We start from the raw sequence: 18502 nt of genomic DNA, 5'->3' as shown, positions 1-18502 counted from the left end.
AGGAGTTTAGTGACAAAGGCACGTGTAAAAATATGCACCTTAAATCCGTGTAGATCAAACTTCAGAGACTTCAAAGATGGGCACGCTTTTGTAATGAAAACTTGAAAAAAGCCACTTGGAAAAAAAAAAAAACATCCCATGAGTTGGTATGACGCGCCGCCTGCTGGGGAGAAATGGCATTTCTTACGTCAAGTGATCACAAGACTTAATGTCAGAACAGATGTTACAGTCAAAAGCTGAACTGTTGTTCATCATAACTTATTGCACTTCAGCTGTTTTTCCTAAATAAATTAGATTGGTTGTGCATGTAACAGAAGCTGCACCAGGGTTCCCATCTGGGCTTTTATTTCGAAATGTGCTCTGTGGTTACCCCGGAAGTAAAAAGTGCCATTTGAACGAGTCAGGCTGCAGCAGGAGGAGGATGTGAGGACAAAGATTGCACCTGAGCGAAAACAAACGCAGCTCGAATACCAGTGGTTATCCAATAAAAGCAGTCTTTATCCTCTCCTAAATTTCTCAAACCAATGACAACGCGATACTCACGGAATCTCATTTGCCGAATATTTTTTCCTAGCTAGCTATGTTTGATAGAGAATATGAGGAAAGCAGCAGTGACGGTCTCGTAGCAGCGACAATGCTCCGGCCTGTCAAAACCGGCTTGTTCAGTTTTTTCCCGTCACATCAGTGACCATGGATGTCAGAGGAGTTCTGGAGTTTGCCACAGTCACCAGGGGTCTGTCACTCTTGCTGCAGGTAAGTTTTTGGCAACCTGGGATATTGATGAGAATTTGCTAATGTAGCTTCCCCAGTTTTTAGCTATGTTATGTTAGTCATTAACATTTATTTCCCCTGATTTTGAAGTCACCTTGGCTATTATGTGTGGATCTAATAAAAAGTGCTTGGGGGAATGCACTGCGTGTGTGTTAAGTAGGTCAGAGACAAAGTGACTGTGCACCTGTGTGGTTTGTTTCTCTGTGCAGCAAAACTGCTCATGATAGGATTTATGTTAATTTGATGAAATATCTCTCCTCAGGCTGTCTTGAATGCTGCCATCCCTGACCACGATGCTGATGCGTTCAGGCCCCCACGGACAGAGGAGCCTCTGTACTTGGACTCCACAGTGGAGTGGCTGCTGGGGGGCCTCTCTCACTGGGATGCAGAGCATTTCCTCTTCATAGCTGAAAGGGGATACCTCTATGAGCACAACTTCGCTTTCTTCCCCCTCTACCCCGTCGTCCTCCGGGGCCTGGCAGAGACGCTGCTGTGGCCCCTGAGCAGCTGGCTGAGCGTGCGGGGGCGTTTGCTGCTGGCCGTGGCTCTGGGGAACAGTGCCCTCTTCCTGCTGAGTGTGGTCGCCTTGTATGCGCTCAGTAGAATAGTTCTTCAGGACAGACGTCTTGCTCTGCTCTCCACTCTGCTCTACTGCATCACACCTGCCAATGTTTTCATGACCGCCGGATACTCGGAGAGCCTGTTTGCTGCACTCACATTTGGCGGTCTGTTCCTGCTGGAGAAAGGATTCACGTTCCGGGCCTGCCTGGCCCTCAGTATAGCCACCGCCGCACGATCCAATGGACTTGTTAACATCGGGTTCCTACTGTATCTTCCATCACTGCACGCGATCTCCCAGATTCGTGTATATCGAACGACAACAAAAGGCCACAGTAAAGTCTTCCACTACATTTGGGTCATCATCCGTCTCCTGCTCACCTCCCTCTTGGGAACTGCAATTATTGCCCTTCCCTTCTGTGCATTCCAATACTATGGGTATAGGACGTTCTGCACACCATCCTTCTCCTTGGAACGGATCCCCCCTGCTCTTTTGTCGCTGGCTGAACGGAAGGGCTACCGGGTTCCAGATGAAAACGGTCCGCCACCCCTCTGGTGCATGAGACCCCTCCCCCTGCTTTATTCTCATATCCAGGATGTGTATTGGGATGTGGGCTTCCTGCGCTACTTTGAGCTGAAGCAGATACCAAACTTTATTCTGGCTCTACCTATGGCTACCCTCGGCATAATGGCAGCTTATGCATATTTTCAAGCAAATCCAGAGTTGTGTCTGAGACTTGGACTTTGGGAGACAGGTGCAAATAAAGGGCTTGACAAACCCACGCCGGGACTTTTCAATCCCAGAGTGTTTGTGTATGTTGTACACTCGACAGTCCTTCTGGTGTTTGGAACATTGTGCATGCATGTGCAGGTAAGCAAATCTTAGAATCACCTTCTTGTGGAACATTAAATATGTCTGTGTGTGAGGAACATCTGTTAATTTCAACTCATTCCCATTTTTAATCTACATTTCTAGGCTCTCACCAGGTTCATGGCCTCCTCGACTCCCGTGCCCTTCTGGATAAGCGCTCATCTTCTCCTCCTAAATGAGCCGCTTCTTCATCGAAGGAAAACGTCGAACCCCAGCATACAGCTACAGGCACATTCCAGAAATGGATGCAAGCACACGCCACAAAACCCCATCATTGCTCTGCTGCCACACTTCACGGCCTGTTCTCCTACCACACAGAGCATCCTGGGATACTTCCTCTCTTACTGGGTTCTGGGCCTTGCACTGCATTGCAACTTCTTGCCATGGACATGACTTAAAACGTTACTCAGAGCTTTAAATGCAATGTTGCTATGTAGGACTGGGCTGTACACCACAATTGAAATGATCTGAATCCACACACGGGTGTTTTTACGGTACATCATCAGTAGTCCATTTTTGTGATCCCAGTAAATGTTAAATTATTGTGAAAAGAATTGTATGCTTGAATGCAACATTTTGTCAAAGTCACATTCATTTAAAAAAATCAACATCATAATATTAAGATTATGTTGCCCAGTCCTACATAGAACTTTATGAACATGATTACATTTTTGATGCAGATTTATTCATGCAATGGTCAGCTCATCTGTTAAATATGTACAATATACCTTAAACTTCACTGAACATTGGTTGTAAATCTCGGGAAGACTATGGTTGTTCTTGAAAAAACAAATATATTTTTATTTGTTGCGGAAGCATTCCATTTTATTTACTCTGTTTAATGTTGCACTGCATGTTTGAAAGACTTGTTCCAGGTTATAATTTGGGGTTCTTGGATGTGAATGAAAAAAGTAAGTTTGGGTTTTCTTTTTGCTGTTAAAGGATCCTCAATTTAGTTTTGTTTTCATGTAAAGGTAATCCTTCTTCTTGAGGCATTCATGTAAAACTGCTATGTTGTGTTTTGTTGTGAAGAAATTCAAATTCAAACACATGTAGAGAAAATGTGTGCTGATTTTTCTTCTCGCGTGAAATCTTTCCTCTCTGTCTCTTTACACAGTCTGTAAACAGCTTTGTCGTCTTTCATGGTTTACTTACCAAACAGATCCTTTACTGCGTTGTAACTGGCACAGATGTGTCAGATCTCGAGTTCCCCCCGATGTTTGCTCATTGAAAAAATTAAGGAAAATGATCCTCTGACTTTGTCTTTATGGATGTTTTCTGGAAAAAGCCATGCTGAAATCACGAAACAACAAACTATTTAGACGGGCCCGTTTCCCAAGCAAGCATGTAATTAGACAGCACATGCAGCATGACAAAGAAAAATGAACTGGAAGGTCAGGGTGTCTCTCTGGTGAACAGTGTGATTCATTTAAGATCTGTACATCGCTTTTCTGGCCTGTGGAGAATCAATATTTTGAATATTAACAATTGTGTGCAAGGAGCTAAAGAATTAAGAGCCTGGGTGTTGATGTGCTTTCACTCTCTTTAAACAGAATCCAATAAATTGTTGCGCTAGAAATAAATTTAAGTCCAATCAAACCGGTAAAGACCTGCCCCCCTTCCTCACTCATGAGTCCCAGATGAATTCATGGCATTCCTTGCATAATAAGGTTAGAATAATATCACAGCTTTCGTGCACACTACACTGGCCTTGTAGTCAGATTCGTCTAACGATCTATTAAGGATCACAGGGTCAGAAATCAATTAGTGACATGGGTTATATTTTTTGAACTTATTTGGCTTGTTTGCGATGAATTGTGTTCTATAAGGGCTTGAATTAAGCAGTGTGGGGAAAAAAACAGAGCACCCAGAGCTGCCAGTCTGAACAGATGTCGCTGTGTTTGCCACTGATCTACAAGTCACCTCCTCGCGCACCTCATGTGTTTGTGTATTAATACGTCTGTGGTGACTCCTCCGTGAATACGTCAGCATCCTCACCGTGACGTACTTCAGCTGACGGCGAAAAAAAAGGAAATGTGAAATGCCGCAAGAAGCCGGAGCCGAAGACCGTGTGTTTGTGTTGAATTTTTGACTAAAAAGGCGAGTTAATATCACCAAATGAGTACTACTATTTAGTAATGGCTTTAATTTAACTACCAAAGATGGTAGTTAACCTTGAGTCAACCCGGGAACTGACTGAGCTCGTAAAAGTCTGCTCCGGAGAAGAATGCCTTCGCTGGTTCGCTAGCTAGCTAAACGTTAGCTTTCAGGATGGGCAACTGAACGCTCGCCGAACAAGCAGAAAATATCCGCGTACAATGACTGAATCTTGAGAGCGCTGTGTCTCGAAAACGCGGCGAGCAAAGAGAGCTTCGTGTGTGCCTTTAGCTACCTCCCAACCGCGTCGATACTGTTTACACGATGAAGAACTGCGAGTACCAGCAGATCGACCCGCGGGCGCTGTCGGTGTCGCCGTCGTCCGCACAGAACCACACCGGGAAGAGAGCGCAGCGGCCGCGGAGGAAGTGGGAAGTGTTCCCGGGGAAGAACAGGTTTTTCTGCGATGGACGGATCATGTTGGCCAGCCAGAGCGGCGTCCTTCCTCTGACACTGGGCCTTATTGTTGTCACGTGTGGCCTTTTCTTTGCATTCGAGTGAGTAACTGAAATGTAATTTGGTGTGTTTCTTCCCACTGAGCCCTGAATGCAACACGGAAGGTCTCTGCTAGCATGCATGTGGAAGTTGCAAATTCATTATGCTTCATTTTTTGTGTGTTTGAAACGGTTTTTCGTGACAATGTACATAGGGAATGAAGATACTTTTCTTGTTTAAGGGCAGACTGAACTTTTTTCTTCACAGTTGCCCCTTCCTGGTGGAACATCTGACCGTCTTCATACCTGTGATTGGTGGGGTGCTTTTTGTGTTTGTGGTCATCTCCCTACTGAGAACCAGCTTTACAGATCCAGGGATCTTACCCAGGGCCACCCCAGATGAAGCAGCAGACATAGAGAAGCAGATAGGTAAGACACACTCTGTATTTGCATACTTGCAGTGGGACAGATGGGGGAAAGAGCTTTGCCATATGGGGGACCTCTGAGGGACGTGTTTGTGGTTGAACTGCAGACCTAAGCAGCTTACTCTCTGTCTTGGTTAAAGAGCACATGTATCTTTATTTGTGTTTATCCACTCCTTATTATATAATTTCAGTGCTTCTTGGATGAGCTGTTTTGATCAAAAGTGCAGGTCTCAGTCGGCCCTTGTGCTCCTCTATTTTAAGATACCTCAGGATCCTCTACTTATCGCCCCCCTCCGCGAACCAAGGAGATCCTAATCAACCAGCAGGTGGTAAAGCTCAAATACTGCTTCACTTGTAAAACGTTCCGCCCTCCTCGGACCTCCCATTGCAGCCTGTGTGACAACTGTGTGGGTAAGGATTTGGCGGGAAGTTAAGCCACTGATCTGTGTCTTGAATGTACGATGCTGAAATGTGATGATACCAAATAATTCAGTGCTCTTACTTTAGACTTGGGCTTCAAATTAGTTGACTGCCTGAGACCCTTTACCAACATTGACATAAAATGTAGGACTGGCAGTTTTCTGTTGTGTGTGCAGGTAGGTAGTTTGCCATAAAGTCTTTTAAGGTCTTGAAGCATTTAAAGCATTAGGTCACCACTTAGTGAGATGGAGCATACTGGTCTTTGCAGGTTGAGAGTACAGAGCGTCTCTTTTGCCAGCCTGAAAGGTTTGTTCTGTTAAAGGATAGGCTCACATTTTTTCTAGTCTGTGTTTAAATGATACTCACAAATCCATATGTGTATGTAGTACAGCGTACTGTTTCTGCTTGCTGTAATTGTGACTCTGTACAGGCTGTTGAAAGATCCCTTCCAAGGCAAGCCTACTTCCAGTGGAAGAGATGGAGGACAAAACCACAGACCTCATTCAGTGCAAAGATGAATTCCAGGGTTCAGCTGAAGCCAGTGTGATGCTTCAGCAGTCTGAGTTAATCAAATCTAACAAAGTTAGAATATTTTTGGCACAAACTCCCCTCTTTGTTTACTTGCTGGCCTGTGGTGGAGAGATGGTAACACAAAGGGGGGAATTTTGGGCTAAAAAGTCAGTGACTTTGTAAGAAACAATTAGCCTAACTCAGGCTCCTGAAGCTTCACATAATTCTAGATGTTTGTTTTTGCACAGAAGGAGGAGTGTGAACTTGCGTTTGGATGGATCTCTTTCTGGGCCAGTATGAACAGGAGGAATGATTACAGCAAATAAACACTGTGTCATTGTTCACATGAGCTCTCGACAAACTTGAAAAATTGTGAACTGATCCTTCAAATGGGACAGGAACAAATATCAAATCATGACTAGCTGTGTTTTCTAAAAGTTTGATATACAACATGTGAGGTAATGCATCTTACTACTTTCATACTTGACAACTACTATAAAAGTGCCTCTAATCTCTGCTATGTGTTCTGTTCTTTCACCCTCAGAACGATTTGATCACCACTGCCCATGGGTGGGGAACTGTGTGGGCAAACGCAATTACCGCTTTTTCTACAGCTTCATCATCTCGCTGTCTTTTCTGACATCTTTCATATTTGGCTGCGTCATCACACACATTACCTTGCGTAAGTACTCCCACATCGCATGAAGACACAGATGCACTCAGCAGTTGTATGAAGCTGTTGTCATCAAGTTATCAAGAAAATTCCTTTGTTTCTGATTTGTCCTTTTTTCTCTCCAGGTTCTCAAGTAGGCAAAAGCCTTGTTCAAGCCATTCAGGAGAGCCCTGCCAGATATCCTTTGTACACATCAAAATTGTCACATAATCAACCTATTTATGAGATGGTTGCGATCTCTGCCACTGTTTTGTGCCAAGAAATAACACAAGTTACGCTGTTGACAAGGCATTTCCCGCTGCTCCTCAGCCTAAGCCCACGCTTAATAGGATCAGAGAGTTAGCATCCAGCAAAGCAGTGCTTTTAAGCAGATGGCTTTCCAGTAGAAGGTTTGCTGCCTCATGTCTCATGAGATGATGTCAGTGGCTGGACAAATATAGAATGCATGAATACAGAGTGGTCTGTTATTCACAGACAGGGTGTGGGGTAATTTTCTTCATGGTACGTATGAGATGCATGACGTTATTTCATCTTTTTGGAGTCTGAGCATGTGTCGTCCTGAATCCAGGAAGAACACATGGACTGTTTATTTCCTTACTAGTTATCTCATTATTAATCTTCTGTGAGTATTGGCCTTTCAATCACTGTGATGGATTATGTATCTTAAGCAAGTTAAAACAAGTGTGAACCAGTGAGTTGCTGAAAAGATAAATGGTCCTAAGTAGTAACAATATGATGGTGGGGTGACCCTTTTGTTTAAATCTGAATGTAAGATATATTTACTCAAGTGTTGCCCTTAGTACATTTTAGAGGTACTTTATTTTACTTTAATGATTCCATTTTCTTTTACATCTAATATTCAAATATTGGAAAATGATCTGCTGTGATTTTAAAGTGGGTGTGTCATTTGTCAAAATAGAAATATTACATATACATTACATATGCTTGTCAAAGATTTAATCATTAGCTTTGATTGCAGTCTGTTTAAAATGGTCATTGGTAACTGTGATGTTATGCCTTGACTCTTCCCTGTGCACTGTGGTGGAGTTGGTGATTTGTTTCTTCTCCATCTGGTCTATTTTGGGCCTCTCAGGCTTCCACACATACTTAGTAGCCTCCAACCTCACAACAAATGAAGATGTAAGTAGTCATGTCCCTTTTTATATGGTTGTTAAAATAGACTTTATCCACCAAGTGACAGCTTACTTTATTTATCCACTCTCCAGATAAAGGGCTCCTGGTCAAGTAAAAGGGCTGCGGAGGAGTCTGGGAACCCGTACAGCTACAACAGTATTATAACCAACTGCTGTGTGACGTTGTGCGGCCCCATGCCCCCAAGGTGAGTACAGATGTCCCCGTCCCATATAAGCCGAGACTTTGTACCCCACATGCATTTTCCTTTAATTCCCTATAAAGTTCACCCATGAACATTTCCTTGATCATAGCATCAATTACCATACATGCACTGTCCATGTTTAATCATAACACGATCCTCTGTTTTGTTCTGTAGTCTGATTGACAGAAGAGGTTTCCTGCCTCTCGATGAGGCAACACCTGCTGCCTCTGCCTCGGACATCGAGCTGCCTCCGTTCATGGCCAAGAACGACGCGCACATGGTAGGATGAACCAGCTTGTGGTCCCTCCCAAGTCCCGACTGTCCCATAGTTCCTGTGTTGTTGTTAGGCTACACCCCAACCCCCCTTCCTTGTCTGCCTTCTCCACTCTGTGTCCACTCCTTCATCCTCCAGACTTCCACCCTCAGTCCCTTGAGTACAGTTGCCAACATGCAGTACTTTGAATCCACGCCCAGTGTTATGAAAGTTGAACATTTTATACGTATTGTTTATGACACCAGAAAGCAGAGCGTGGTTTTTGAGTCTCTGACTGGACTGGAACAAAGTTACTAATGCTCAGCTTATGATGGCTTGGAATTGACACACAATATAAAGCCAGATGTCCACACAGCATTCAACAGGGACCCTGTCTGAAGAGGTTGTTTATCACCATGCTGCATGCTCTAATAATACTGCTGTGTCATTTGTTCTTTGAGCCTTAGAACAAAATGTCTTGGAAACCCCCTGTAACACAGTTTGGCATCACTGAGCAGTTAAAATGCAAGAAAGTGGGCAGAGAGTTTTAAGAGTTTTTACAGCCAGAAATTTAACCATTTGTTAAGGTCATTGTGGAGTTGCAGAGTTACCCAGTGAGGCTGCTGCAGGTATTTGATGGTCATTTGTTCCTGTGGGACAATGATCACGTTCATTGTTTCACCTTTTGATATTTGACGTGTATTTATATTTGCTCACATTTTAAAAAAAAATCAACTTGTTGCTGTATCTACCTCCTTGTTACTGTACCACTGGGTTTGCTTGTATGTTTGGGTGAAGGTGTATGCACACAAATGACTGCTTTTTAGTTGGTCATTGCAAATGGTAATAGATCGTATTGTAATTGATTTATCTGCACTTTATCAGAGATCATTGTCACATGCCTTGAATACATTTCTATATGATCAGCATATCAAATGTGTTATATTATCAGCTATATTGCTTTATTTTATTAAACCTGCTTCTTCTATTTTTACATATTTTATTCCCCTAAAAACTGTTCTTTTATGCGTTAAATAAACATTATTTTTGTATTTTGGGATTTTTGTCTTTGTTTTGAGTTCATTTTTATAATGTCTTCATGTGTAAACTTTTTAAGGTGTTTGGGAAAAGTTGTATTCTCTGAGGTTTTTTTTTTTATTTCAGAGGGTATAAGTTAGTGAACTGATGGGTTTATTTGCTGGGAACATTTGTTTCATATGCCTTTAACTTCATTGCTAGATTGAAGCTCTGACACTCAGTGTTCTACTGTATCCATTCCACCCTGCTAGGAGGAGAACTGTCAGGATTTTGCTTTGTCCTGCACAGCCTGAAGGGCACTGCTGCATGTAGACGGGTCGATGGTAAGAGTAGGGTTCAACGTTAAACCAATCACAACATCTCCGCCTGCCATTCATCGTGTCTTTTTTTTCCATAACATAGTTTGTGTTTAGGAATCACTGTCTTATTAACAGCTCTCTTTTAAGACATTTTATGTTTTTTTTATCTTAAATCCAAGCACAGTTGGGGCAGATCTTGTGATTGGTGTGCAGTGATTGTGTGGATGGGTGCACTGCCTTACTCGTGAATGTGCATGCCTCATTTCCATTCGTTCTCCTGACATTAACATTCGCTCACTCGGTCTGTATGGGATGGAGCTCGTGTTTGCAGGCTGATGCTCTTACTCTGCAGTTAGATGAGATGTTCTTTTACGTGCCTGGGGCGTCATTGTGCGTGCATGGTGACGCAAATACAAGTCTGCTAAGCTGCAACTGCCTTTCTACTTTCAGCAGAGGCAGGAAGAAACAGAAAAAAGCAGCTTCTCCACACACATTTGACTCTGTGTTGCATCGTCTGCATCTAACTCACTTCTTCCATGCTTCTCCATTTGAATCTTTTGACAGTGCTGCCTTCAGTACTACCACTGCTTTCACTATGCTTGAGTTGTAAACTAATCGTTTCAGTCACATTTGCAGATTTTGTGATTCTTGTTTGACCTGTTTTAACTGTTTGGCCTTTCATAACACAAACTGATGATGCGGCTCATGTTTTCCTTTTTCTTGACTCTATTGTTCCCTCCTGACACAGTGCATTCAGAGCACCAAGGACGTGCTGGAGAGGGTGGTCCACTCCTTCGACTCTCACGGCCTGTGCCCCCCTGGCACCCCAAAGACCACCCCTGTGGACCTGGAGGTTCCCAGCATGGCAGCCCCTTCCCCAGAACCTTCAACCTCCGCTGGCTGCTTGCGACAGCACGCCGGCCAGCCCATGGCCACCCCTTGCCCCCCGTTCAGTAGAAGCAGCAAGAGGGACTCGCTGCATTCCATCAACCCAGCCTTCCGTCTGGCTTCTCCCTCCCCGTCGCTGAGCCGCACCACCTTGATTCTGGGCAATGCACCAGACATCAGCTTTATTCCACTACACTGAGTACCCCCAGTAACCATAAGAGAACAGAAGCGGTCATAGTGCACCTGTCCTGCTGCACTCAGTGCTGCTCTGCATCTCTGGCAATGCTTCTGGCTACAAAGACACTTTTTCTTAGAGGTGGTCATGCTATGTGTTGCTATTTGGTATCTGAAGATGTCATTCTGATGAGCTGATCAAGCATTACCTGGAGGGTTTTTATGTTCTGTGAGTTTTATCAGCAATGTCCCACTATATACTGCTATATGTGTCCTTCAGGATGGAGGTAAATCTTAGTAATACTTGGAAGCACAATATAGAGATATTTTTTTAACACCTTTTTATGAAGACACCCTGAACATGCCTCCACACCTTCCACACAACCTCAAGCCATACATCACAGCCGCACTGTTTAAGTTCTTGCTAATATCTTATGCAAACAGGTCTTTAAATCTGGGAATACCTTCTGTACAATAAGTACAGAAACAGAAGTTTAGATTTGCTGAACTGCCGTGCTCTGGGTAGCGAGCCGTATCAGGATTGAATGGATGAACTCGAGTTAGCCTTACGTCGTGTCCTGTCACTTCCTGTCATCTAGAGCTACATCTTCCCAGTGTCATCAGGTGGATCCAGCTTTACAGTATTTAGATGAATGAGCAATCAGTTGGGAGAGAAGTCAAGGTGCATATTTTATTTTAAATGTATGCATATCAAGGTTTTTGCTGTAATCATTGTCTTGTACGTCAGGTGCTTGTAGGCTAAATGGTAAATATATTTTCTTTTTGTGAAGTGTGTCACTTTAGGAGACTATCGTTGAAAGAGGATACTGAATGAATTGTGCAGATATTTTTCACGTATGACTTGATACTAACTGAAATAGTTCCTCCACATATTTGATTTAGTATTTGATTCAAAATCAAATTTGCTGCTGCCTACCCAGGCCTGGACCGCAGGATTTATCACAGACACACTGTTTCTTATAAATGTGAGTTACAGGAATGCTTTCAGTATGAGTGAGCATCTGTTTTGTCGACTGTGCGTTGCCCATCGTGAGTGTAGTGTGTATTTTAGGAATGTCAACGAGGCCTCTTCACATGCAAGGCAAGCTGTCATTTTCATGGCCGTGACCTTTTGCTCTTCTCGTGAAACTTAACCCTCTATCCGTTACGGTGGAGTACAGTTTCTTGTGAGAGCAAATGGCAAGAGTTAGTTTGTGCCACTAGGGGGCAGAATGTGATTAAGGATTGCAGCCTAGTCTAGTAACATGACAACCATTTCAAAGAAAGGCCTTTTGATGTTTTATTTATATTTTTGCAACTGAGTGAAGCTGTACATAGCTTGTGAGTTTCTGAAGAGCCACTTTGCCATAGACAGTGGGTCGTTCATTAATCAGTGTGCATCTAGACCCATAGGTTGTGTAAAAAATTACGAGCAGTGCTTGTATGAACAAACTTGTTTGTTTGTATTTTGTAGGATGTAACAGTGGAACTGTAACATTTGGTCAATAAAAAAAAGCTTTTTTTGGCTCTTATTTTCCCCTATGGTTTTGTTTCATTTCCACAATGAAAAATGTATATTTACCATGCAAAGGCTTTCTAATTGAACAGCAAAACAATGTGTTCGCTTTATTTAAAGTTCAACGAGCAGACCAGTGTCAAACTGTAATATAGTACACACAGTAAATCAGTGACAGCTGGCCTCATCCATTCTGACAGCTCCCTCATGGAAACAATGAAGAGATGCCTGTTGACCACATGTGTTCAGACAGGCAAAGATCCAGCTGTGTGTGTGTGTGTGTGTGTGTGGAGCAGAGGCATGACCTTAATTCACACCTTTTTTTCATCCAGACTGGATCAATGTAATGTTTTGTGGTCTGGTCTGCCTCGTGCTGGTATGAAAAGTCTTTGAATGGTCCAGAAAGCTCCAGTTTGACTGAAACTAGAAAATCTGACCATATGACACCAATTTTAGCTTCACATCATTGGCTTGCTGTCCATGTCAGATCAGACTTTAGTGTGCTTCTGATGACTCATAAAACTGTAAATGGTCTTGCCGCTTCTTATCTGATCTCATTTTTCTTTCTATCTCATCTTGTGTTCTCTGCTCTCGGCGTACAGGGCTGCTGTGTGTCCCCAGAGTTAAAAAGAAGTCAGCAGGCCTTTTTTAATCTGGAATAACCTCCCTGTTGATATCAGACAGTCTGACTCAGTTGAGGCCTTTAAATCTAAGCAAAAAAAACCCTCTTCTTTTATTTTAACCTAACTCAGCCTTTGATACCGCAGGCCTTGTCCCTGTAACCATTGTCCTTATGATGGGTTGGTCTCGCTCTCAATTATTCTATTCATGTTAGTATTTATGGACCATGTTTATGCTGCCCACAGTTTCTGTCCTACCTTCTGTTGTTTATTCTCTGTTTCCCACAAACTACCAAGTTGTGTGCGTCTCTCTCCTCCCCCTCTCTATCTCTTGTTTTCTCCTCCTTGCTTTTCACTCAGACTCCTCTCTGCCGGACTGCCAGCCGTCCGGGAACCCCTCTCTGCCGGCTGTAGGTGTCTCATCCGGACGTTTGGATCGGGATCAACGTCCCCCAGGAGATTCAGCCTCTCCTCTCCTTCTCCCTCTCTCCCGAGTCTGAATGTTATCATGTCTCTCTCTCCCTCTGTGTGACTGTCTGTCTCTCCTGTCTGTGTGTTCTGTGCCATGTCCTCCTTCCAGGTCTCCACAGTTGAGAGGAGCTCTTCTGGCTCAGGTCCTACCTTCCTGGCGACACCTGAAGCTGCTCAACGTACTCTTGGATCCACCCTCTTCACTTAAGTTGTACAATCTGCACATTTCTTTATTGTTGTCATCAAAATTGTGACATGTCAGGACATGCAGGGGTGGGGGATCCCTCTTCTGTTGCTACTCCTGACATTTTCAGAGAGGGGGTTTCCTCATCCAAAACAAGAGTCTAAGATCAGAGGGTGTTTTATACTGCGCAGATTGTAAAGCCCCAAATTGTGATTTGTGATTCTGAGCTATATAAAAGACTGACTTAAAATACACAAAGTTCTATCAGAAGATACTTAAAGAAGACAAACTGTGTTCTCTAAACCACAATGGTCCATAAACCAGGCCATGTACAGTAAAAAGGGGAGATATAATTTTCATCATATCTGCTGTATCCTCTCTCCTTCTGCTCAGAGATGCACTCCCACCTAATGAGATGAAGTCTTCTGGACTGTGGTTTACAGATTTTTTCCTCGTCGTAAATAGTCGGCAGAGTAGATTATCATCTTTCACTGTGTGGTAAATTGTTTCCTTGGCACCGCTGATGACATGATGTGTATTCTGTGTCCAGGGCTATCCGTTTTAAGCAGCCGTTTTCGCCTGTAATTATTGAAATTGAAAACTGGAGAAAAATAGCCCGAAGGCCAGTGATCACAACGGATAGAGCGTGGCAGCTGAGGTTGGAGTCTGACTGCGCTCAGCTGTCAGCACTGCGTGCAGAGAAGTGAGAACGTTGCTTTAAGGTCCTCTGAAACCTCTTTTTTGGAAGCTTTTTGTTTTTGATGGGGTGTCTGCATGTGGCAGCTGGTGTCTCCTGTGTGCTGATGTTATTCGCCTGTCAACGAGGGAGCTTTCAATAAAATTGTTGATTTTTCGGTACGCTTTATAACAATTTAAAAAGTCATAATACCGTTTTTACTCTTTTTAGAAGGGTTGACATGAAAACAGCAGCAAACTTAAGAAGAAAAAGATAAACTCATGATAAACAAAGCTCTAGATTCACTCATCATGGTGGCATGGTACAGACCCTGCACAACACAACAGGATATTCATCCTGAAATATGATAGTATTTTAACGGATTCCTTAGGATTTTGGTGTATCTGTTGCCTCAGCTGACTTCAAAACACTCCTCGCTGAGGCATGTGAGTATATAGCAACCTATATATCTTACGCTAACATTAAAGAGATGGTCAGACTTCTGGCTCCTTGACCGGCAGAATGAAAAGGCCAGAGCATCACTGGCTCAGCAGCTGTGCAGCCCTCCATCACCCAGAAGACTTTCAGATTTTCTTTTTACACACTGAGATAAATGTGAAGACAAGTTTCACTTAACAACAGCAGTTAAGGTACATGGCCGTCAGAGTGTAGCAGGTTTATTTGTCAGCAGTGCTGACATGCAGATTACTTGACTCCTGGCTGGCTGCAGGTGATTATTCGCTCGCTGGAGTGTGTCCTGCTCTTTAACCCCAGCTGGTGTGGCGCGGACGCAGAGAAGGCCACCCAGTCAGCGCGGGGAAAGTGGCCTGCTTTACTGCCAGATTTCAGAATAAGAGGATGTATTTTGATCACAAAGGTGACTTTAGAAGGGGCTAGATCAGACACACTCTTTCAGCTTTGCGGGTTCAACTCCACTCTTTTAAGTCGTCATTATAAAGGCAATATTCATTATCTAATGTGACACTTTTACTCGGTTGACTCCTTCTCTTTTCTTGAGCAACACACAGTAAGAGAACAGCCGGGAAAGCCAATCGTTTCACTTAAAACCAATATATTCCAGCTCCTCAGAGAAGTAACCCACCACCAATTTACCTCCGGCCGTCGTCCACTCTCTGAGTCATCGTGCTTGTTCCTCTTCAGCGAGCCACGTTTGGCCCCTGCTGTCATGTGTGCAGCCGTGTGTCACGCTCTCACAAGCCTTCTCCTCATCGCCCGCTGGTCTGACCGGAGCAGAAGTGAAGCACCTCTGTGAACCGAACAGGTGACTCACGGTCAGCGCTGATGTCGACAGCGCTGCTGTGATTTTCGAGAGCTAGAAGTGCGTCTGTGTGCTGGGCAGTGGAGCTGAGTATAATTAACCCTGCGCTGAGCAGAACTGACCAGTTGCCAGCAGGCCAGGAACATGAAACAGCTGAATCCTGCACATGGTGGTTAAAATTTCTCAGTTGTGGATGTTGAATTGTATCGCAACCAAAGCCTGCTATTCTTACATACTGCTGCACAGTTTCCACAACAAAACTTGGAGGTGTTTGAGATCATAATTTTGCAACTCATGCATCCTACCTGACACTAAATGGAAGATTTCTTCATAGAATATTCATGCCAATGTGAGGCACCTGCGTGTGTGTGGAGTTTGATCAGTACTTAACTGCATGTTTGTGCACTGCTTTTCTCAGGATGTTTCTGGGTGTAACACAAGCAGGTGTAGCCATTGCGTGAACACACATAAAGCCCTGAAAGCCTCTTAGTACAGAAAGCCTATGATAGATCAATACAGTGTTATTTATCAGTTAGTCGGTGTATTATATTTATTGACCGATCCAATTTGTGGGAAGATTAGAGAAGCCAGTGCAGGGTCATAGATCTGACTGTACAGTTTACTGTGCACAGGGTGTGACGGTCAGTGAGATATACTATTATGTAATTACTGCATTTTGCTGCAACTGTATCTAAGTAACAAATACTGTTGTTATACATTAAAGTTTATCTTGATATGTAGATCTTGAATATGACCTCCTCTCCTCATATCTCCCAAACAAAAACAAGTTCCACTTTTCCAAGATACAGTATCGGCTGAACTGCAACATTTGTTGTTTGAGTGTTTTCTCAGTGTACAGATTAGATAAGCGAACAAGTGAAAAGACGTGACATATGTCCGATTCTTGCAGTGGAAAAATGTCAGCTGTGCGAGGTGAAGTGGAAAGAGCTCCCCATGGAAACCTGAATATGTGCCATGGAACTGGATTAGTGTACCAGGGTATCACAGGGTCAGACCTTATCACAGCAGCAGATATCACGCAGGCTCTTTGATATGACCTCAATCAATCTCAATAATGTTTTGTTTCCAGACAGGTCGCTTTTAGAATATTACGGCCTAACTGCTCACGGGTGAACTGTCGTCTTAAGCAGCAGTGTCTTGAGCTCGGACAGATTTTGAAAATGAACATGTCCTCACATTACGTCCTCTGTACAATGTGAAATAAAGATGAGTTGACGTCTGCACCAGACAGAAATGCATCAATGTGAACATTTCTCTGTAAGATGAACCATCATGTCAGACATTAGTCAGTGACCATCTATCCCTCACACTCATGCAATGGAATCATATTAAGTATAATATTATATCTCATACTGAAATTAGTGTTCTCTATAATAGATAGTGAAAAATATGTTATCTGAGTGGACTGTAACTAATCTAACAAAGAAATCTGAAAATTCTGTGTTCATATGAATGTATTTGTTCATTTTAGTTGCTTTGATATGATAGCAGATGATTAACAATGTTTATTTTTGCTTTAATCAGTTCACTAACTTAAGTACTGCACATACTGTAGTGAGGTACTTTTATTTCTTTATTTTATGCTATTTGCATCATCTACTTCACAACATTTCAGAGGGAAATACTATACTCTTTGCTCCACTCCATTCATCTGACAGCTGTGGTACTCGTTAATGTGCATACGATGATTTCATAAACCTATAATGAGCGCATGAGATCCAATTCATTGCTGTGCAGTACAGTAACTCAAACCACCCACAACTGTATAAGCGTGGTAAGATTAGCTCTTCTGCAGTCAGTCAACACTAAGGTAAGTCTCCCATTTGCTCTGTTGAAAACTACATCTCAAAGCGTACACGCCTTAGTACACAATTACAAGCAAACAAACATGTCTCACTTTACAAGCAAACACATGATCACACACACACACACACACACACACACACACACGACCTGCAGTTACCTGAGTACCTCCCTTCCCTCTTCCACTTGTAAGTATTTCTCCAGTGTAGTATATCTACTTTTAACGAAGTAGATGATCGGAATACATCTTGCACCACTGGCTTTAAGAGTATCAGGCATTGTATGAGTGTATGGAGCCATACATTGTGAGACTGTGGTTATGCAATAATCAATGAGGGCCACTGAACTTCAGGCACTTTTTCATGGCCAAGGTTTATGTAGCAACCACAATAAACTGAGAGGGAAGAAGAGGTGGGACAAGGTGACTGACAGATAGATAGTGCCTGCTGAGTCACTGAAAGGGCATGACCGGGCATTTTCCCAACATGTCTAGCAAAGGCCACAGTGCAGCTTCAGATAGCCTGTATCACTGTCATGTTTGCCTCTGCTTACTTCTGAGTTATATGAAGATGAGAAAGGTAGCAAATACACACAGAGAGACAGAGAGCTCTGTAGTAAAACCCAGGCCACAAGGTTTTTAACTCTACAGTAAAATGTTTGGGGCTGTGGGGTGAATGTCGAGTTTGCTGAGCCCCACTTGCTGCCAGTAACTCTACAGTATGTAGCTCAGAGCAGCTTTTGGCCATGTGTTCAACATGCCTGCCTCCTGCCTGCTTTCAGTTACAGCACTGCATAAATCTGCAAGCCTCCACCAGAAAACCTCGCATGAATCTTTCAAACGACGCAAAACAAGCCAGGTTTGTTTTTCTTCAAAATCTTGTTTTGTTATCAACACTCACAAACACCTGTCACGAATATGGAAACGTCTGGAAATCGCTGATCGGAAATATATTCATCTAATAAGTGCACTTTGTTCTTATGGTGCCATAAAGGTTTTTGTGGCTCTTGGAACGTGTAGCTGGCTCTCTCTGACCAGAGGCACGATGGGATACACTTTTGCCCGATCGCGTAATCCATCCAGGAGGAGGATTTTAGAAATCTGGACGGTGATCTGAGAATTGTGTT

General features: G+C 43.2%; 2 protein-coding genes across 3 annotated transcripts; both read left to right on the top strand.

Annotated features, from left to right (window-relative positions):
- Positions 1-416: 416 nt before the first annotated feature.
- On the top strand, positions 417-3716 carry pigv (phosphatidylinositol glycan anchor biosynthesis, class V). Its single transcript, XM_041942951.1, has 3 exons — positions 417-753; positions 1034-2200; positions 2306-3716. Exons 1-3 carry the CDS (start codon positions 691-693, stop codon positions 2591-2593), a joined length of 1518 nt encoding a protein of 505 aa, XP_041798885.1. The 5' UTR covers positions 417-690; the 3' UTR covers positions 2594-3716.
- Positions 3717-4229: 513 nt separating this feature from the next.
- Positions 4230-12339, top strand: zdhhc18a (zinc finger DHHC-type palmitoyltransferase 18a). 2 transcript variants are annotated; one of them, XM_041943242.1, is made up of 10 exons: positions 4230-4854; positions 5060-5220; positions 5478-5627; positions 6691-6828; positions 6945-6996; positions 7857-7959; positions 8046-8158; positions 8330-8435; positions 9698-9769; positions 10494-10629. In XM_041943242.1, exons 1-9 carry the CDS (start codon positions 4622-4624, stop codon positions 9737-9739), a joined length of 1098 nt encoding a protein of 365 aa, XP_041799176.1. In that variant the 5' UTR covers positions 4230-4621; the 3' UTR covers positions 9740-9769; positions 10494-10629. The 2 variants fall into 2 exon arrangements, with proteins under 2 accessions (XP_041799176.1, XP_041799175.1); XM_041943241.1 differs by lacking the exon at positions 9698-9769 and having other exon boundaries at positions 10494-12339.
- The last annotated feature ends 6163 nt before the right edge of the window (positions 12340-18502 follow it).

This window comes from Chelmon rostratus, chromosome 8, assembly GCF_017976325.1.
Source record: "Chelmon rostratus isolate fCheRos1 chromosome 8, fCheRos1.pri, whole genome shotgun sequence".
Lineage (NCBI taxonomy): Eukaryota > Metazoa > Chordata > Actinopteri > Chaetodontiformes > Chaetodontidae > Chelmon > Chelmon rostratus.
The sequence above is the reverse complement of the archived record's forward strand: the minus strand, read 5'-3'. Positions and strand labels throughout refer to the sequence as shown.